The sequence below is a fragment of the Nipponia nippon genome, unplaced genomic scaffold (genome assembly GCF_047370975.1).
Source record: "Nipponia nippon isolate SJK-2023a ecotype South Korea unplaced genomic scaffold, ASM4737097v1 scaffold_3, whole genome shotgun sequence".
Lineage (NCBI taxonomy): Eukaryota > Metazoa > Chordata > Aves > Pelecaniformes > Threskiornithidae > Nipponia > Nipponia nippon.
Genome location: NW_028262347.1, coordinates 76,986,302 through 77,008,490, shown reverse-complemented (window position 1 = coordinate 77,008,490; position 22,189 = coordinate 76,986,302). Strand labels below are relative to the sequence as shown.

At 45.0% G+C, this 22,189-nt stretch overlaps 1 protein-coding gene across 7 annotated transcripts in view; it reads left to right on the top strand.

The window, feature by feature from the left end:
• Positions 1–22,189, top strand: part of SCUBE1 (signal peptide, CUB domain and EGF like domain containing 1) — a 227,516-nt gene that overhangs the window by 5,687 nt on the left and 199,640 nt on the right. For 5 of the 7 annotated variants that reach the window (XM_087766555.1, XM_087766554.1, XM_087766558.1 and 2 more), the window contains exons 1-2: positions 9,595–9,752; positions 12,551–12,673. The exons of 1 other annotated variant lie outside the window; for it this stretch is intronic. In XM_087766555.1, coding sequence (XP_087622681.1) covers positions 9,665–9,752; positions 12,551–12,673 — 211 coding nt within the window. In that variant the 5' untranslated portion in view covers positions 9,595–9,664. Of the gene's footprint in view, positions 1–9,594; positions 9,753–12,550; positions 12,674–22,189 lie in introns of those variants that run through there. One more of the 7 variants, XM_087766556.1, reaches the window with a different exon arrangement.

Below are 22,189 nucleotides of genomic sequence, written 5' to 3'. Positions count from 1 at the left end.
AGGTGAGAATTGAGACCCTGTTTGAACGTTTAATCACACGCTAGCTGAAGACAGAACCTACAGGGAAAGCTGCAGAAGGTAGATATCACCGTGCTCGGTGCCAGTTCAATAAACACTTGCATGTAGATTAAGTTGTCTACTTATAGGTATAAAGAGAGAAACCTGAGATACTGTGTTTAAAGCAGGTTCTGAACATCAGCAAGATCTTATATGTGCTATTTGCAGTCTCGGTCTTGACCCATGTAGATCTACATACACCTAATCTGGCCTCTTTGGTGTCCAAGGATTCCTTACATTCGCTTGGAAATTGGTGGGACAAGTATTGATTTTGGTTTTCTATAATTTCACTGTAGGTGTTTGATTGAAATTAATTCAAAATGATTTTAGATGTGTCACTAAAGCATCATCAGTTGAAGTAAGATGAGAATTTATCTGGGAGTTCACAAGCAGTCAGTAGCTTCTGCTTCCTGTATTTTCACTTAGCGATAGTATGCATTTTTCCTGATTTCGTGAGCTTTCTTGAGCACCTTTGTGAATCAGTCTTACCATCCTGTTCTCTTCTGTAAGCTTTCACTGTAATTTAGTATACCTGTGTTAATCCAGTCCATCTCTAATGACATAATAATACTAACAAATTGCAACATTATTAATAGGTCTACACTGTGCATTTCATGTAATTTGAAAAGAGAAGCAGTAAGCATATGAGACCAAATCCTGCTGTCTTTATTCATACAGCTATGTCCATTCAGTTGAGAAGGATAATATGCAGGATTAAGGTGAGTGGAATTTTACCCTTTCTATATCAAGGCCTCCTGAGGATGCTGCATTTAATTCTATTTGATAATCTTCTCTTTTATTTTCCATTTCACACCACCTGAAACTGCAGCTGCCTGTCAGGAATTGAGTTAGTCTGAGCTTCAGCTATCTCATAGGTAGCTTAGCGCACTACAGCATTAGCTCCTCCAGAGAGCCCTTAGGGAGGAGAACTCATTTAGCAGAAAAGATAATTGGGTTTTCCAAATGGTTCTGGAATTGTTGCTGTATATTTGGATACGATGATGTATTTTAAAAGCCTCTGCAAGTGTGTAACTGAGCAGGCTGTGCTATTAAAGATGCAGTAGGCTACTAGAGTACCCTGATTCCTGGTTCCTTTAACGATGATTACTGGGAAGACATGTGAGTGTGAGATAAGCATTCTACCGTAGAGCAGCAGCAAACTTTCAGTATGAGGGGTTTGGGGAGGGATGTTTAGTTTCTAAGCTGGAGAGGGATGCCTGCTCAGTCCTTCACAGCAGTATTGGGAAAAGAGGCTGGTGTCTGCATGAGCGTGGCCCGGGAGCCGTGGGCTCCCTGGCAGCGATTGGAATCCCACCTGCAGTCAGAATAGGACTCTGAACTACAATCCTGGGACCTGGGGAAAATGCGGTAGAAGAAATGAGATTTGCTGACCTTTTGTTTTGATAAACTCTCTGCAAACTCAGGTTAGAAGAACTGCAAATATCAACACCCATGGGTGTATTGACTTACTTTTTTAAGAAGGGGGAGGCATTGGTTGATATAGAAAAGTCTGAGGCAAAAATTTGAGCCTGGGTATTTTCTGCGATATCTTCTCTGGTGGAAGTTTCTCTTAAACCACAATGATCATGCTAGTTTTGTTCTGTCACATTTGTCTGGTGTGTTGAGAAGCACAGCATGATTCTACTCAAAGCATGCTCTTTGCCTGTTGCTGCATAGTTCTATGGGAACTGAATTTTACTTGTGCCCATTAAAGCCCTAAGCACACAGTTGTATTCTTAGGTCTAACTTTTATTTTTCATTTACTGTGGCTAGTCTTTCGGACTAAAACATGCTCATCTTCCCTGGGTAATGCTCGCAATAGTGCTCAGCATCAACATTTTAAGTGTTTCAGTATCTAAAAATGTGAGGAACACAGCTTATCCTTCCATAAAAGAATCTGCTCAGTTTTCTTAAAAGTTAAGGAATGTTCTGGTAGTTAAAGAAGCTTCATCTGAGTATTTTAAAGATCCTGTTGTGAGATAAGACAGTCTCTTTTCTCCTTTTCTCTTAAAAAACACTGAGGAAAATCATCCTCTCTATGCTTTGAGCGCTTCTCTGTTCAGAAGCATTATTCTGTTTACTGGGAAGTGGTTGAAACTTCTTATCTGTCACAATCCTTAGCTAATCTGAGCACAGCTAGAGATGGCAACAGAGTTGCTTACTACAGGACTCTGGGAGACAGGACCTCGCTTGTTCTTGTTTTGAACCTTTGACTGTCTTGTGGTGCTGCTCTGCTCATCATTTCTCATCAGGTGAACACCACAGTCCTCATGCTACAGGACTATAGGCGTAACTTTCCGCTGCCATCTACCTGATACTTACTTGTCTTTCCAGGTGACAGCTGGAGTATTTTATATTCATCTGTCACAGCTGAAGAGGCCTAGGCTACAGTCAAAGCAGGGGAGATGTAGGCTCCCTGATTAAAGCCAGTCTCAGTTCAGCTGTGTTGGATGAACAGAATAACTGAATTAAAATGTATTTAATTACAGTACAAAGAATTACATGTGTTTATATTTCAACATAGGCACCTACATTGGAATAAAACTACTTGGTCAACACAGGTTTTGTCTAGGATAAAAGTTGTTATTGGTAATACACGAGACTTGCTGGATAAATTCAGGGCTTGATCTAAAGCACCTCTTTAGCAACATACTTCTTGCTTAAGATTAAGTTTATATGGCAATGGGTTCTTACACTGTGGATCATGTGCAGTAAAGATTGCAGCTGAACAAGGGGATAAGTACATTTATATACTTGCACTAAAATAAGCATATTGGTTTTAGGAAATCTGTATGCACATCTCCACCACTACATAGCTCCCCACTACGTAGCTAGCTAGGACTTGGGTTGGTAAAGGGATTGATGCCCTGACCTGGTCCTTGGTCCTCCAGATGTTTTTGATGGAAGAGTTTTTCTCCCTGCAGTAAATTGAACAGATGCTGCTATATGAAATTATCTGATTTTCAAGAGCATTGGTCCCTTTTCAGATTATGGCAAATCAAAGGGAAAGTCTTGAGAGTAGCTTTGGTACTGTGGGCCTCACTGAAGAATGCAGAATTTTGAATCGGTACACAAATCCCACTCTAGCCCTCAGTGGCAGGATGGGTGGGTGGGAAAAGAGAATTGCAGGAGCAGGCTGCATTACAGATATTTTTCTTTCCCGTCTGCGTGAAGGTGTCCTGAGAAGCAACCTTAAATTGTTTGTGGAATGGTGGAGTCAGGAAAAATTTCAATTAAAGAACTTCTGTTGGAATTCTCCCAGAGTCTTGTTGCTGGTGTTAATGTTTAAACTGGAACATTTTGGGTTCAGGAAAGGTCCAAAAGAACTGATGCAGGGGTCTTACAGGATCCTACCATGACTTGGCAAGATGTCCTGCAAACTTACCCACCTCTGCAGTTGCTCTGTCAGGCTGCAGTTGAAATTTGGAGCCTCTGGAAGTCTTGGGGCTTCTGGGAGTGGGTTTTTTTGGGGGGTAGGCGGGGCTCTGAATTGGAACAAAATAAAATTTCACATTAAGGCCTCTGTGAAGTAGAATCAACTTTTTCCTCAGAACTGCTGTCATGGTATGCTCTACAGAGCAGAGAGGACTGCCCATGTGGATTAGAGACGTGTTTCTCCCCGCGTCTGGTTTTCAGCTAAGCTGAAGGATAAAGTGACTGTGAGTAGAGGCCATGGACCCTTCTCTTTATCTTGCAATGTATGATTCTGAGCCTGCTGAGACAGTCTTTGCAGAAGTCTATATGCAAGAGTAGTCCTGCTGATGAATATGCACATGCTTCAGTGTTCCTTGCATGTTCAGGGCCTTGATGAGACCGGGAGAGCACGCAGATAACTGACTGCAGATCTTGGATAACAGTAAGAAAGGGAACAACAGAAAGTACCTCTGCTTGAGTGCCCTAATCAGGGCTTTGAAGAAGAAACCAGAGCCAGCTGTAGCCATTTTTGAAGGGCAAGTTCACTTTAAAAAGACTGATCATAAAATGTCTCTTAAAACAACCCCAAAGCTTTCTCATCTGTTGAGTTACTAGAATTCTTGTTGCTGTCCTGTGCAGTCAGAGCAGTTAATGGCTATCCAGGATTTAAGGTTAAAAATGACTGGCATAGGCCTAAAACACCCAAGACAGTACATTCCTCTGAGCTCCTTGACCTTTTTGGGTCAAGGATGTTTAGGACCTGGGTGTTCAGGAGGACGGCATGTTAAAACAGCAGCAATACAACATATTTCTTTGCAGTCACAATAATCAGTGAAATTCATTTTGAGAGTAACTGAGCTGCCGATGATAAGAATACAATGGTAAGTAATCTGTACCAGATCAGGAGCCAGAACTTGTACTAGCATAAAGTCACTGTTTTGAAGTCTTCTGTGGAGGAGTCACTGAGTTAAAATTCTGATCCTACTCTGGTCTGAAGTTAGTGAATGAACAAAGAGTAATGGGATCCTGCTCACTTCATCCCCTTTGTAGTCAGGATAGGATTCGATGCTGGCATTTTAGCACCTCCTACATCTTTCTGTGAAGTCCAAGTAAATACGCTGGGGCTTAGCTTCCATCAGCTGGTATGGTTTTTGTTTAAATGGGAGGGTGGTCTCACCGTCCATTCTCTTTATAACATCTACTGGCACAGAAATCTGAATGCTCACCTACTGTTTCCCTAGTCTTCCTTTTTTTAGGGTTCAGGGTTTTTTTTTTCCCCCTTGATATTTCACTTTTGGATCCCTTATGCCTTCACTTCCTAAAACCAAACCATTTCAGAATGCTGCTGCCCATCTCCTTGTGAACACAAAGACACATCACCACCTCTAAAAGTATTTTGGCAACAGAGTTAACAAACAGGACTTTAAGAAAGGTATCCTTTTCAGCTGCATGTTTCCACAAGTCCTTGTCCTCTTCTTCTACCTATTGTGGTGTAATCTCATAACAGGTAGTACATATAACCTTGTTCTGTGCAATTTCTCTTGCAGCTTCTGTAGGTGTCTCTTATTCATTTTAAGGGAGACTGCTGTAACCAGTCTCCTGCGTAATGCAGGTCATGAAGTTTTACCCAGCTCTTTATGCATGAAGTCCTCATTCATCTGTTTGAGATGTAATCTTCATCTTGGCAAAACATGCCTTTTACCAGGATGGAGTGAGTACCAGTAATGGAGGATCTACTCTGCTTTACTGTTTGTGGTGATGGTGGTATGTTCCAGCTCTTCATTAATATTATCACCTTTCCCTCTCAGTGGTTACAATCCAAGCAAGAAGGGAAAAAAAAAAAAAATCTCCATCACTCTTTCTAGTAACATTTTTCCCCCTCTCTCTAGCTGCTAAAGCATTTTTCTGAATGGAAAACTGTTCGTAAGACAGTTAAGGGGAAAGCAGTTTATGAATTTGTAGATACACAATGCTCATCATGATCCACTATGTTAAAAGATTTACAGGTTTAAGGAAATGCTTTTGTATGAGTTTTAATCTCTATTGGTACCCTGGTAATGAAAGGGGAGGGTCAGCTGGATGAATCAGGTGACATGTTTTAGTGGAAGGTAACATCACAGTAGAAATAGGAGAGTAGCTGTCCTCAAGCATGCATTGGTGTATCTCTTCAAAGATTGGCACTGACACATCTTTTTTTTTTTTTTTTTTTCCCCACAATATCCAAATTTACCACTACTTCCACAAGGTTTCAACCATTGTCTCACTGATGAGAGAGTGAGATAAAATTGACTGTAATCTCACCAAAGCTATGGAATAAATATCCCCTTTTAACTCTTAGAGCAGCTGCTATGTAATTCCCCATCCCCTCCAAGGAAAAAGAAAAAATATTGTCCTCCTCTGAGACACTGAATTTTATTGTATAGAACTTCCATTATGGATTATGGTGGACTGTTGGTTTTTGGTTGTTTTTTTTTTCCTTTTCTCCCACGTACAAGGACAAATCATTGAAATGCTTCAACTGCATGCTGCTACTTAACTTCCGGGAAACTTAGATGCTGTATTTTCCTGGAAAGAAGTAGCATAGCATTGGTGACGTGGGGCTATCCATGTCCATTGCCTCTAGTTTCAAAAGCTTCCCCTAAGTACGTGTAGAAATGCAAAATAGTCTATATTGCTTTGAAGAGCTGGTTTTACGTTGTTCTTTCTTCCTAATAGAAAAGATTTAAATAAAGTTTGGAGATACGTGGTCCAGGGTTCAAAGTATATATGTTCCCTGCACAAATTCTGGCACCTGGCCTCCTTGTCCCCTATCCGAGGGAGCCAGGTTTCACTCAGTCCTTCATATTACACTTCAGGGAAAGTGAAGAACTTAAGTTAAATAAAAGGATTCTTCTATCAGGGTTTATATGTCTCATTGGCCTCATGAAAGCCCTAATTGGGGAGGCAGAGGAAAATAAGTTTAGTATGTTATTTGGTAAGGTGCTGTATTAATACAGTGCGCTTGCCCTGTAGATGGGCAAGATGTGCAGAAGGAAGAAAGAGAAACAGAAACACAGAGGTACAGCAATTTACTCAAGTTTGCACAGCCTGTCCAGTGCCTGCTGTGATTCCTAGCCCTGTCTATAGTTTGTGTTGACTCCTGAGGCAGCACTGGCCCTGATATACAGGTGTTCATAAATAGCCATCTGGGAAACCAAATAATTCTGCAGATGCTGTTTTGTCTTCTCAAAGTGTTTTTGGAATGGTGCATGTCCGTGGGAGAAGGTGTTCTGAAGGCGAGGCTACTGTTCTGCAGCCATGCTTCTATTTATGCCCTTGGCCTTCCCGCTACGCAGGTGTTATGGACCTTCTACTCTGTAAAGAGATGGGTCCTAATAAAACATATCTCTCATTATTATTTTGTTGGAATATTCCCCAAACGCTTTAAAGACGTTAGTATGGAAGAACGTTAGAAGCTCATGCAATCCACTAACATGCAAGCTGTGGCCGCAGGATGCCTGGAGGTTTTCAGGCAGAGCCTGAGCACATTGGTAGAGAGCTTAAACAACAGGGGTGGTTCCCAGGCTGGGCCCTCTCCACCTTCAGTTCCGGTAGCTCTTGCTTACCCCCGTTACACAGAGCAGATTTATGGTCATGAATCAGTTTCCACATTGGAAGAAGCTGCCTGGTCATTACTTCTAATATTAAATTTTTCATGGAAGCATCTGTGCAATTGACGTAGGGATGATGTTAGATGACGATAAACAAGCAAGATAAAGAAGCATAATTACAAGTGGAAAAGGTGAAGGTCTGCAAGGATCCCTTTTCTAAGATGGGGCCCTTAGCAAGAAAAACTGCTGAAAAGACCCTTCTGGAAATATTCCGCCTGGCACTGTAGGTCATACTCCTTATTCTACCTGATGATCCTAACTTAAGGTTCAGGCCCTCTTTTGTATTTCTTCATGCATTCTGTCAGTCAGTTAAAAAAAAAAAAAAAAAGCAAGCTTGCTAGAAGATGGCCACCTGATACGAAGGATCTTTAGCTTTCAATTGCATGCCACCCTTAGAGCATATATAGATGGTGTCAAGGACATATATAGATGGTGACTTACTTGGATCAAGGTGACTCGCTTTCCTGGGTGCCCGACAGGTAGTGTTAGTGCTGTACAGATCATAAATGCATAGAATCGGGGAAGATAAAAGGCACAAGTGTAGTGATTTCTGTAAGAGTGACTTACCAGATGCGGTTAACATGACGCTTACAATACATGCTAGACAGCAAGTCACCAAGGCAGTTGGAGTATGTTGTTGCTTTAGCAAACCTTTTTATTACGCTGTGACTTAAAAAGTTGAGGTAGTTCATTTTTAAACATTTCAAGTGAATTCCTTCATGGAAAATAAACTTTTTGCACAATTTATCCCATGATAAATTGTAGCATGATTTCATGAAATGGAATGAACAAGGCCAATTATGAAATATTTTTTAAAAAATGAGTAAGAAGGCTTAGCCTTGTTTTCCACCTAGGACAAGACTCATACTTACAAAGTCTTTGAAAATAAGAGCCTTCCCAGAAAGATCGGCGTGTGGTGTTAAGAAGGTAAAGGCCACGCTACCAGCGGACCTAATTATCGAGGTGGTGGTCGCTGGGCTACAGCATGCCGTAAAACTCACTAGGTGGAGCTCTAAGGTACCAGGTAACCCCTCTGGGGACCTACATGGAAGAAACGCTCAGTGTAGCCATGGGAAGACTCGAGCATGGAATTCACAACCGCACCTCAGCGTATTCACACAAAAATAAGGGACTGGAATTAAAATAATAATACCCCTGCCCCACCCCTAAAGGATTAAGGACGGGAATGCCCAAAGCAGAGGCGTAAACATTCGGAGAGCAAACAGCTTTTGCGCCGTGCACTAGTTATTTAGTTTTATGAAGGAAACAGATCGTGGTGTGTACTTTTACTAACCAAGCAGCTGGGCTGAGCAACTTTTCTTACGTGTCCTTCCCACCTCTTCAGGCTTAAAGATGCTTAATAGTGCTACTCTCTGGGCCAGTGTATTGTACTGAAACATGCATACGTTTCGGAGGAACTTGACAAAAAGAGGCATCTAAGGCTATGGCAGGGTGTATTTATTATCCGGATGACAAGTGGATGTCGCGCACAACGGACAGCCTCGCTGGGGAATTACGAGGACTTAGAACCTGAAGTAACAAAGCATTTTGGGGGGGGTGGGGGTGTGACAATGACACTCATGAGCACATGTCTGTAGCAGGGGCAGTTACAGCTTCCCTGATGATTTGGGGGAGAGCGTCTCGCCGGGCCGGGGTCACCTGCCGAGCCGGGGTTGCCTCGAGTGCGGCGGGGCGCGGAGGAGCAGGACCAGGGGAGGGCTGGCCGGCTGGAGAGGGGCAAGCGCCTCTGCAGCACGGCCCTCAAAACGCTGGAGAAATCCGGCGGCTGGTAATGACCCGAGGCGAGTGGGAAAGGCAGCGCCAGGAGTTAGGCGAGGCTAAGAGGAAGGCAGGGGGGACAAAAAGAAAAAACTTTTCTTTTAGTCTGAGCCCAGGAAGGGGGAAAAAATCCCCCTCAGCGGTTGTCAAGGAGATGGGCGGCCGGGTTCGCCGGGCTGTCTGCCTTCAAAGCCCGCAGCTCGGGGGGAGCCATTTCCCCGCGGCTCCCTGCGAGGGGCCGGGGGCTGCGCCCCCCAGAGCCGCCCCCGGCCGCGGGGGGGCGCCCTCCCGGGGGGGTGGGGGGCGCTAACGGTCCGCCCGCGCGCCCCGGCCCCTGAGGGGAACAAAGCTCGCGCAGCTGGGGACGCCCGAGGACGAAGCCCGGTAACGGCCCCAACGGCTCTCTGCAGGCTCCCTACCTGCTGGGAGGCGGGCGCGGGGGCGCGGGCGTCGCGCCGGTGGGCACCGCGCGCCTGACTCACGGACATCTCTCGGGGCGGGGAAGAGTTCAACCGCCTCGCCGACCACCCCCTGCCCCCGGCGGCGGCGGGGCTCAGGGGCAGTCCCGGGGGCGGCGGGGCGGGGCAGGGGGGGTGGGGGTGCGACCCGCCCCGCCCCGGCGGCCGGCACCGCCCCCGCCGCGGGAGCCCCGGCGAATCAGCGGGGCGCTGTCAGGGCGTCAGCGCCGGCGGCTCCGCGCGGCCGGCCCCGAGCGCGTCCCTTATCGCAGACAGGCACCGGGGGCCGGGGATCGCATCATTATCATGGGCACTGTTTGCTTTTCGCGGCGCTGCTGTTTGCTTTTCGCTCTCGCCTGGGCCGGCAGGTTGGCGGGAGGCAGCGGGGGCGCAGGTAAGAGGGGGCTCCGCCGCCGCGCCGCCTTCCCCAGGCTCGGGCGGCGCGGAGCCGTGGCCCCGGGGGGACCGTGTTTGTCCGCTCTCCTCTCCCTGGTGTAAGGTGTCGAGGGGGAGGTTACTTCTCGCTGCTGGTAGTGCCGGGGGTGTTGGAAGTTGTGGTGGGGAGGCGTTTTCTCGCGTGTTTGACACTGCCGGAGCCAAGGGACGTCCGGAGGGAGAGACTGGGAAGAAAAAGTTACTTTCCTTAAGTGCCTGCGAGATAAATCTGTGGTGAACCCTGGAGACTCGGCAGGGGAAGTGTTGGCTGTTATATCCTCACAGGTTTTCCCTGTCTGCGCATTAACCCAAAGACCTGCTGTCTTAACAGCCGCGCTCGTATCTGTTTAATAGCAGTAATGGTAGTACGTCTTTGCTCCGGTGTGGTTTGTTTTGTTTTGGATTTGTTTTTTTTAAAAAAAAGCCAACCAAAGACCCCATCTGCCTAGGAATGTTGTAAGCCCGAAGTAATTTCTTAAAGATGTGTATGCAGTCTCTGAAGTTGTGCTGGAAGAAATCCTTTAAGGTGAAGTAGGAGAGTGGGGGGGCGGAAAAATCCCTTTTCCTCAGATACAAGAGTTTAAATGCAACAAAATAAACGAAGCCAGCGTAGAAGTTCTTAAAGTCCAAGAAATGCAATGGGAGATGTGGAGCAGAGCAGGGGCTCATATTTGGTTTTGCCCTTTCATTTGACTCATTGGCATTCACGCCTGACTCCCAGGCATCCTCTGGTTGCTTTGAAATGTCCCCCTTGGCTCAGTGCAGTTTGAATTTTTGACGGCATTATAGAGTCCAGCTGTCACTTTTGCTGATCTTGATGGGAGATGGGTGCCGGTTTAATGAGTCAAAAGTATGAACCAAGGCATTTAAAAAAAAAAAAAATCACCTTCTTTTCTTTTTGTGCTTGGCTGGATCTGTGTCTGACCTGGGAGACACCCTCGCACCCCCTAAGCTCATTCACGTAAATCATAGCTAGATCTGAACCGGCTCAGCGGTTAAAATAAACGAATGGACAAGACAGAAGGGAACAGATTACAGCAGCCCCGCGTTTCTCCAGAAAATAAGACGCTCCGCGTTTGGGAAGGGGAAACCGCTCCCCTCTTTCTTTAAAAAAAAAAAAAAAAAAAAAAAAAGTGAGACCAGCAATGCCGAGCGCCGGCCCTTCCCTCGCTGGGAGCCCCGAGCTGCCCCGCGGGGCCGTCCGCCTCTGCCCCCCGCCGAGGAGCTCTCCGCCGGCTGCCCGCCCCGCCGGCTGATTCTGCTCGCTCTCCGGCCCGCCCCCCCCCCCCCCCCGCCGGCTGGCAGGGACCCCTGTCCGAGCGCTGGAGACGGCTGAGTGAGCGCCTCTGAGGCACTTCGCGCTAGGGCTTCAAGCTAACAATAAAACTGTTCTCGCTTTAGCGCACCTTTTTTGAGGATCTGCTAGTCTCCCTGGCGTGAACCCGGCGGCCCATGCCTCTCGCGGGATGCCCCCCTCCCTCCGCAGCACCCCCTCTCCTCGACACTCCTGAGGACGAGGGGGGCGCGCTCGGCGCAGCCCTGCGAGCGGCGCCCCGGCCGCCGGCCCGCCTTGCCGGGCAGCGCGCGCCCCTGCCCGCCCGCCCTGCTCCCGGCAGCACCAGATGTGGCTCTGGCCTGACAGGGCGCGGAGCCCCGGCTGAGCCGCCTTACCGACACGGCGGCCGCGGCTGACAGCGGCGGGCGGGGCGGCCCGGCCCGGCCCGGCCGCTCTCCCCGGGGCAGCGCCGGTCTCCGAGGGCGGCGGCAGCGCCTCCCCTGCCGCAGGGCGCTGCGGGTGACAGGGCGGGGGGGGGGGGGGGGGGCAGCAGGGCAGGGCAGGTTAGGCAGGGCTTTAAATGCTCCCATGTTAACAGCACACCCCGTCGCTGAATAGGTCGGAGCTTTTTTTTTTTTTTTTCCCTCCTTCTGTGTTCACTTCATTAACATTCCCACGACTACCAAATCTCGACTTTCTCTCATCCTCCTCCCTCCCCCATCCTCTTTAAATCCGGGGGAGAAAACGAATGCCCGTCACTGAAAAGTTTGTAAAGGCTTCCTACCCTGAAAACAAGAAAAGCGGTCAGGGTCCCCCCTTTCAGAGTCCCGCTCGCCCGTAGGGTGCCCGCCCGAGCAGGGGCCGGGAAGGCTGCTGGAACCTTTTCCTTCTAAATGACTTTTAGTCCACGTAGATGATATTATTGCAGGTTGCTTTTCTCCGCGCTGACTTACCGAGTTTCATATGGTCTCCCATTTATTTTTTTTTTTTTTTGCCTCTTAATAAAAAGGATTAATGTGGGTTTGCTGTTCAAATATTTCTCTTTCCCCCGCCAGCATGGTTTATTTAAACTAGGGTCTGTCTTTCTAAATTAAGAAGATCTCTTTGCTAGTACGTGCAAATGGGCTTTTTTCCTCCTCTTCTAGGTCATTTAAACGCTCTCTTGGCTTACTAAGATGTGGGTCTCCAGTACCAGACCTATACAGCAGATGCCAATTTCTACTATGTCTGATGATTTCCTAATGCAGAAACGTGGGACCGAGTCCCTCTAGCTCGGAGGAGCAGCGCTTATAAATGGCCTAAGGGGAATGACGCCCTGGTTTGTTCAGTTATTTGACCTTAGATGTTCCCATTTCCAGGACGACACTCGGAAGGCAGGCCAGCAAACGGCTTCTTCAAGGGGAGTATCTCGCTTTGACGCTGTTCTGCGTCTCAGGTCTCCCCTCTTATCTGTCCCCTTGGGGTTCGTTCTGTACTTGCAGATGTTGACGAGTGCGCAGAAGCTACGGATGACTGTCACATCGATGCAATTTGCCAAAACACACCGAAATCCTACAAATGCATCTGCAAGCCGGGCTATAAAGGCGAAGGGAAACAATGTGAAGGTAAGGACGGCTCGGCTCCTCTCCTCCCTCTCCTCCCTTCCCTTATTTGTTTGCTCTTTAAAAGCTTTTGTAAATAGCTGAATTCCTGAAACGATTAATGCAGATTTACGGCTGCTTAACCTCAAATCTCGGTGTTTATTGGCAAGCATCCCCCTGCTGCTTTTGCTAATTGTCCGGCATCACAAACGTCGTGTCCGCCAGCCGACTTTTAAAAATAAAATAAAAAAATAAAAAGAAAAGAGGGGGCGCTCCCCACCGTGGCGACCCCCGGGTTAGCGCCAACCCGTCCCGGGCAGCGCGGGCCCGCTGCCGCCGGGGGCTCGAGGCGCCGCGCCGAGCACGTGGGCGCGCCCCGGCCGTGCCGGGCCGGGCCCCGGGCTCGCCCCCCGGCGGAGAGCGGGCGGGAGGGCCGGCCGCCGCCCCCAGACGGGGCCGCCGCGCCTGCGGGTGGCCGTCCCTCCCGGCTGCGGGCGTCCGGGGAGGCCTCACGCCTTCTCCCGCCGCCGGGCCAGGCAGCGGGGCTGCGGGGAGCCGGGGCCGCCTCCCGCCGCCGCAGCCGCGGGGCCGCGCCCGCCCCCGCCCGGCCTGCGGCCTCCCCACCCTGCCCCGGCGCGGTGCTGCCGGCTGTCCCGGTCGCTCTCCTCGGGTCCCTCTGAGGCACAGGGAAGCTTGCACCTTCCGCCTGGCTGAGGTGTGATTTACCGTCACTCTTCTCACCCAACGAGAGCCTCGTCCCCCCGGGCCAGTTGCAGTAGGTGTTTTTCTGTATCGCCTCGAACTGGGCGCTGGAGCTTGCTTCTCTTTGACACTATGCATGTGCCGTGATCATATATTTTTAATCTGTGGAACACTGTTTTAAAAGGAACTATTTCAGGTTACTGTACTTACACAGACTTAAAGAAGTTGTTTTGCTTCTGCATGTCCTTACATCAATCCTTGCAACTAAAAAAGACCTAGCATGTTTTATTAGGCACTGTGTACACTCATATGTCAGATTTTATGAACTCCATCTTGTCTATTGAACCTCAGCAGAGAGATTGTTCTCTGGTGAAAAGAACGAATATTGTAATCACAGCAGAATGCCTTACAAATAAAAGATGCAAGATTATTATTTTTTTTCCTACTTGTAGATGCTTAGCAGCTATAAAAATTCTCCTTCCAAGTCTCTCTCTTTCTACAGCAGACTGAAACTTTTTCAAAATGTATATGGCCAGTCCATTAAAAAGATTAAAGACCTAGAAATGACTTTGCTGAAGTCTACAAAAATTTGAAACCACATATTATTCTCCACGGACTTCCAAAGTGTTTGTTCAAGTGCCCTCATAAAGCATTTTTGTGGTTGTCATATTTTTCTGTCTTGGGCTTAAATTGACAGAGGCAAATTCCTACTGTCCACCTCTTGGTGCTCTAGCGTCTCTGAGCTGCTGTTCCTTTGGAAGCCGGATTTTCTTTCTTGCAAACAGAATAATCATTCAGCACCACTTCTTCCTCTGTTCATCCCTTCCAGGGAAAGAGCTGTGTGCAGAGGAAATGTACTCAAGGCCACAGCTGTGGAGGTTACAGCATTCTCAGAATTGGTACTTCTTGTTGTATTGGTTTTCCACATCAAAAGTTCCCTTAAGCTTTAACTATTCGTATTTTAGCTGTTGAACTCTGTTTTATGGTAGACCTGGCTGATACTCATGCTTATTTAATACACATATTTCTCTTTGCCCAACTGATCTTGGCTCAGTAAAACAGAGAACTCAGTAAGCAGTAAAAAATCAGATTTCTCTGTGGAATGATGTACAGAATCATGGGATTTCTGTGGCTGATGTCAAACTCATATCTAACGGAATTTAGTGTCTGACAAGCGTGATAAGTAAAGTAAGCTGGGGCAGACTGCAGCGCATTCTGCATGGATGTTACTTGTTCAGCGTTAGTCAGGTAAACGAATGTAAGCTGTCTAAACCACGTATTACTATGTGTGATATATAACTTTTTTTTACAATGTCACAGTAACAGTTCTAAAGATTTTACATCAGCTCTATATCTTAAGTTTGTAATTAATATAAAACTTTGGGATAAGCAGAAGCCTTGAAATATTTTTGGATGCTTCCTTTCTGGAGCTTATTTTAGATTACTTATGTAGTACCTCTTAATTTGGTCCCAAAGTACTTTGAAACTTTGTTACGGAAGTTATGTACCTTCAGTGGCAGGCAGATATCATTATGTCCTTTTTATAAGTGAGTAAACTCAAAACTGTAGAGGTGAAGGAAGGGTCATAGAAGTCAGCAGCAGACCTAAGATCTGCCTCAGGTCTGCTCTTCACATAGAGTGGGTTTATTTTGCATCTTGAGGTCAAGTGTTCAAAACCTACAGAAATAAACAGACTGCAGTATTGACTGATATTTAATATTCCGTCACAAGACAACACCAGTAATCAGCCATTAAAAATTACCTTTTAAGGTAAAAGTGACTGTGCTTGTAATACCAAAGATGAAATACACCAAAAGGTTTTTGTTGTGCCAAAACCAAAGCTGGGTCATTAAATGATTCTGGGTCTTTATAACTGAGCTATTCTAGATAAGCTTTTTGATCACTGAAACTAGTTACCTGTGAGAAAAGGATGTCTTTTGTAGAGATAATGTGCCTCTTTAAGTTTGTAGCAATCTGCCCGTATTGTTTCATGTCTAAAGAACATTCATTATGCTTTTGGATGATACCTTATATGTAGGACTCTTTCTCTACGGTATGTAGAGGATGTGATTGGGTGGATGCGATTTTTCCTGTTGCTTCTGGGTTGCAAAACTCTGCTCTGACCTTTCCCATATTGAATAAGATCTCCCTCTTGGTGCATTTTTCCTACTGTCTTTCATAGTATTTGCATAACTGTTCTTCAGATCTTTTAGTAATTGGTCTCATACAGTTGTTGTCATGTTTCTTGAACTCTTTGTACAGAAGAGAAATGCTCACAACTTTCAGCTGTGCTTTTTTCTTTTATTCCTGTTGTGAAGCTTCATCATGTTGTTGATGGACTTCTCGCTGAGGGCAACATACGTGTACCATGGCAAAGTATCTTGGCAGAGTCTGCCTTGAAAGGGTGATTTTCAGGTTTCTGCTGGTGTTGGAAATTTCTGCTATATCAGCAGCAGTTCTGTTTGACTGCTAGTTGAGTAGGCCTGTGCAGTTCTAGAGTTCTAGTGATGTAAGTTTGTCATATGTTGATGTACTTGCAGTCCTTTTCCTAATGTAAGTAAGCATTCCAGGTAAACAGGCAGGTGGTCGTGGTAATCTGCAAAGGGGGCTGTTATTCTTGATTACCCCAGTAGATAGCACCTCACTGGGTTTAAGCATGATACAATCTGAAAATGAGAGAAACCATTCCTGCCTTAATCACAGGTATATTCAGCCCCACGGCAGGTTATATTCTGCATAGTCCATTTGAAAACACCGACTAATTGTCCTTTCTGAACCCCAGTGCTCACCTAAGGGCTGCTTAGCTGAAGGAAGCTTCTGGAACACGTACAGCTAAACGATCTCACAAGGCATCTCCTAATCTGGGGCTGGTACGCTGCTCATCGTAACTTCTGCCATAGTTTCTAACATTTGTCTGTGAACAGTAGATGGAAATACTCAATAGGGTATCTGGAAAAATACCTTCATTGATACACCTGGATTTTGTTATTTCCATTGATGTTCTGTGACATCTGGCTTTGTTTCTGACACGATCTGTGGCTGCAGACAGAAAAGCACAGAGTATCGTACAGATCGTCTCTAAACTGTTAACTAAAAGCCCTTTTCTCAAGTAGGAATTCTAATTTTGTGGAAACAACAGGCTAGTGAATTTCTTACTTCGGCAAATGTTTGAGACTCTTGTAATAGCGCATGCAGTTCTGTCTTCATGCTGCAGGTGCAATAATGTCCCTAAGCCAAAACTTAAACTACTCACGGTGTTTGCAGCAATACACCAAAGTACGAAATGATAGCTCATTGCATTTACAATGAATGATGGTATAGATAATGAAATGGTATAGATATAGAAATGGTATAGATAAACCACTCATCATCTGCAGTAATTTTGTGGGTGTGAGGCCAAATTTCTTCTTGTACCTGTTTGTTAGATCTGTTTTTAAAGTATTTTAAACACATCCTAGACATTGGAAAAACAGATAGAAAATTTATTTCCTAATCACTCCCATCTGAATAATAATGATTGTTTCTCTAGGCTTGACTTAATGTTCTTCTTACAATTTTAATCTTGTTCACCCGTTTTATCTTTCTTTTTCTTGAGAAGCGGGTCTCACTCACTGGATTTTAATTTTACCGTAATCTTTCAAATATGTACTATGTTCTTCTCATGCTCTTCAAAAATGAATCCAAATATTGTGACAGGGCTGCTCTGAATCAATGAACCTGGAAACAGCACAGGACATATCAGAGTTCTCATTTCCCAGCTCCCGGTCCAGTATCTCGCACTGAAGCCTCCTCTTATCTGGAGGGATAAGTAAATACGGGGCTTCTGGATGTCTTTTAAATGGAACAATGATCCCATTTCTTTTAAGAGCTCCATGGTGTCCCGTCAATCCACTCTCAGCAATTCTTTCTTAAGTGGACCATCTTTATCAATGATGTGTGAGAGTAAATGAACACTGTTGGGTGTCCTTTGGTTTCTGAAACTTGGGCACCTTGATGCTTGCACAACTCTAGTGCGCTCAGGCTTGTGCTGTCTGTCTCACTGCTGAATAACAGTGATGCCACTGAACAAGGCAGCTTAAGTGACTTCTTCCTGATTGATGATTCTTCTAATTGCAATAGAAGGTGAATTCGTTCTCTCAGGGAAGTGTCATCCTCTGGGATCTTGCAAATATTGACTCATTTCAGGCTGAATATTATCACTCCCTCCATAGTCTTGCTGTTATTGCTTGCAAGAAGGTGCTCTGGGAAGTAGGTTTGGTCAAATCCGCTAATAATATTTACTAATAATATCCCACTGCATATCTGCCAGGGGAACAAAGGATTTTCTGAACAGCTCTGTGTTGGTGTGTTGAGGTTTTTTTCCCCTGAAAACACCACAGATATCTACATCCTTTGTCTGCCTGTTCTGAAAAGCTACAGGAGGATGGAATGTGAACATTTTTCCTAAATATTGTTTCATCCTTTGTTCTTATCCTTATTCTAATTTTGTTATTTTCTGTATAACCATTTTGTGACTTGGTCTCAGTTTAGTGCTGAGCCTTTGACACTGGTCTAATTGCTTTGGAACTGGTTGTCCAGTGATCTTGAGGTCTGCAGTGAATATTAGGTACTGAAGCTGCTGTGCTTTCTAGTTTTACAGTTACAACACCTTAACAGATGACATTGATGTCCTGTGTTGAACTTCATGTCACCCTCCCATAATGACTGTGTTCTGGACGAGATCTGTAGCTACAGGTCTGTGATGCTGGTTTTGTCCTGTTGGCTTGCAGCAGCCCACCTGAGCACAGAGGAAGAGTTACTCTGCCACCTCCCAATTTTGTGGTGATTTTTATTTCAGGGTCAAATCTTCCTTCCTAGTTTTATTCACACAGATTATAACTTTGGGTGAGCCATTGTGCTGATTTCACTGAAAACAGGTTCCAGAATGAAGCAGTATATGTTGTCAAAAATGGGGGAGGGAGAATATAGACTATCTTCTTTGATTTGAGCTAGTAACTACATTTTCTTTTTCCTCTCTGTAAATCATACTCATTTGATTGGGTACGTGATGCATCTTTTTTTGTTTAGGCTGGTAAAAGTGTTTCCCAGAATCCAATTCTGAGGTCTTCTATATCTGTGCCTTTTTTTTTTTTAATTGTCTGGTACCATTTAATACTCGATTTCTAGCTTGCCCGTTTTTTGAATTACTTCAGGGAATGGAGTTTCTTAGGGGATGGAGAAGAAGTAGCAAGCAAGAAAATACTCCTGAGAACATTCTGTAATAAAACAGGGTTTTATTACAGCCTAAGTGAATTAACAGCTTATGATAACTTTTTCTTTTCTCCTTCATGCTTCTTCTGTTCCTTGAGTATGGCTTTTGTTTTGGCCAGCATTGAGCCTTGATTTTAAAAATTTATTTATTTATTTCAGATGGCTTTATTTTTCTGTCTTTGTTCAGCAGTTTATGCAATAAAACCAGAATATCCCTTAGTTGGGAGGACATGACCCGTTTAACTGCTCGCAGTGCCATCAGTCCCCATGTGTCACACACCCTGTTGTTTTCTCCTCCCCCTTTTCCTCCCTACCCTGTCCTACCTCCCAGAGGTACCTTCTGGCAGCCCGTAATGCTGCTTCAGTGAACAGCTCCCCCGGTGGTCCAGTTTGGAAATCTTCCATTTTTACTTAGAAAAAGAACATTTGCTCCAATTTTTTTTTTCCCCGCCCTCCAGAAATGCTTCTTGGATACAAATATCACTATATTTTGCATAAACAAATACCATGCCGCTAGAAATATGGCCTCATTCTTCAGCAGCATTACATGTAATTCTCAATTTGGAAAAAATATGGTTTTTTCCAAGGACACTTATCTAAATGGTTGATAAGCTCCCTGTCTGCTGGATGGTCTATGGGTACTCTGGGAACTTATAAATATATATAAAATTTCATCAGTCTCAACAGTTGTTAAGCTGCAGAACCCAGGGTGGCCTCCTGTGGTGATGTAAACTTGGTATTTAGAAGGAAGTTCTCCTTTCCCCCAAATATACAGTGTAATTATCTGCCAGGAAAATTATAATAAAATGAAGGAGCATAAATAGAATGTACTAAGCTCAATATGTAAGAGTCTGTCCTTTTGTCTTCATTCTTTATACATCTGCCAGACACTGCCCGGTTTTCCTTGTTTTCCAACCTGTCACCTTTACTTCTGGTGCAGTCCCCTTTCCTTGCAGTCTTCGTTATGTTGTCTTGTATATTCTTTTACTCAGCTGTCTCTTAACTTTATCATTTCCCTACTGCAAATGCTACTGGTCTTTCTTTTGTCCTCTCCTAGTGTATTTTCACCTGCTTCTTTTTTGTTTTATTCAGTTTTCATTCCCTTGTCCCCTCTCTCAGTGGCTTATTGCAGTTGCAGCAGTATTCTTCTGAGAGCCAGTGCCCCACAGCAAGACTTCTGGGCCTGGAGAGCTGGTAGCTGCAAGCTCTGAGGACCCCTCACCGGTCCTTTCCCTTGAGTTCTGTCTTCAAGTCAAAACAGCTCCTGCCAGCTCTCAGAGTTTTCCCTTTTTCTTCCTTTTTCTCCACCTCTTTCCTGGCCCCTACCACCAGCTCAGAGTTCACCTGTCCCCCAGCACATTGGCAGGGGGAAGGTGGTGATGGACAAGGTGAATAGATTTCCTAACCTGACTTAGTTTCTAGAGCCATTGTGTTGTGAAACTACAGCCTAAAGCTGAAAAAACACCAACCAAGAAGGACATTTTGGAAACTTTAGCTACCTACATTTCGGCAGATGCCTGCTGAACTTGTGAATTTATTTGATTGTGGCTTTTTTTTTTAATGATTTTTTAAATGGCTATTTTTTGTTTGGTGACTTCTCAGCTGTGATTTGGCCAGCTTCTTCAGTCCCAAGAAATTTACTGAAAGGTAACTCCCCCTCCCCGCCTCCTTACAGGAAACAAACTCTGAGAGCATTAAATCTGTTCAAGTAATTGGGGGAGATTTTTTTCAACATAGTAAAGCAGTGAATTTTCCATATAATCGCTTCAGAAAAAAGCCAACTTCCTGGGTTTTTTTCTTTGTTTGTTTTAGTATGTATATATTTGTTTTAAATTTCAGCTGAAAATAAGACCTGCTTTAAAGCAGATACCTTACGTGAAAAATTGTAGCTCATACACAAATATTTGGCAGAGTTATAAGAAACTGAAGATAGGGTCTGACAGACCCCCTTGAAATGTCAAGACTTTTCTACACATTTAAGATGCTCAGCAAAAGGAATACATTTACATTACAGTTTGAAAAGTTGTTTTGTTCAAATGCTTTGATTCATCAGAGTACTTGAGCATGTGCTTAATCTTAAGAAGCTGTTATCCTTTAAAGTAATTCTGTTTAAGTGCTTTATTAAATTGAAGATATTGTCTTATTTTACTTTGCAGTGCTCCTTCTCTGGAGCTATAGATGATCACAGTTTTTCTTTCAGTGACCAAGGAATAGAAAAAAAACCATCTGGATCATTTAATAAGCTGATATAAGACCTTCATGTTGCAGGTGCTTTGGACCTGAACTTAGTGCTTAACACGTGACCACTTTGTTTGGTGCTGTGGGCCCCAAAGATAACACATCAAATTCAAGACCATGCTTTCACAACTATTGATGATGTTTTACAGTACAGCCAGCAAAGACAGAATCAGAAACACTAAATAGATGAAATGACCTTCAGATCGTTCTGATTCCTATAATCAATTTGTTAAGCAGATGAGCTGTTATCTCAGAGAATACGAAAGCCAATTTTCATTTAGTCTCTCAGCTTGAGATTGCTTAACTCTGCATACCATTGTTCCCATGCCTCAGTCCGCATGAACCACTGTCAGTATGTTTAACAAGGCATTGTGCTCACAGAACATCAAAAATTTAACTGGGGGGGGGGGGGGGGGAGAGTGATGCATAATACTCATTTGGTGATTATTAATGTTCGGGGGGGTGGGGTGGGGTGTTGCTGCAGAATGTGCTTCAGAGACCAGAGAACGGGAACCTCTGCAGGAGTAGTTATTTGTTGGACATACCATTGCTGAAAATACTACAGGATGTAACTGGTGTGCATCCTAGTTCTTGCTGTTGTCAGAGGGAAATTGCACTGAAGTGCCTTTGTTCTCATGTCATTATCTGGAAGTGGAGGCTACATTCAAAACTTTCAGGCAAGTTGTCTCCCTGTTACAGTGAAAAAGTGCTTAAGTAAGTGGGTGTCTACTTTGCTGAATGGGGAGCATAGGTAATGCATATCTCATTTTTTTGGCAGTGTGTATGTAGGAGGAATTTGACATCTGACTTGATACCTTTAGAGATGGTAGTGTCTTTACTGAGTAGAGTTGTGCCTTTATTATTTTTGCACTTTTCTGTTTGCTAAACTTTCTTGAAAAGGATTCCATGAAAACTGTGATTTGGAGACATGCCTATATTTTTATCTAGCTACAAAGCACCAAAGTCTGACTTCATTTAGAAATTTCCGTTTTTCTGATGCATTCCAACCTGTCTAAAGATGAGTATGATCAAAGTTCCTCTTTCTACATCCTTCCCCCCACACGCCACTTTTCTCTTAAGCCAGCCCAAATATTGGTTGCACAGTGGTACGGTCCATCTGATCCTTAATACTGGTCCTGGTATACCACACACCAGAAAGGCAGGTGCTCCGAACTGATTGCTCCTGCTTCTGCCTGCTGTAGGACTTCCCCAGGGGCTCTCATAGTGGCTTTGTCCGCATGGGCACACTGGGGAAAGGCAGTCTCGCTTGGCCTGCGGTGCAGACAGACACAAAGCCGTGAGACTGCTTCACTAGTGCGGCTGCTGTGAACCATGTGGCTACCAGAGGGC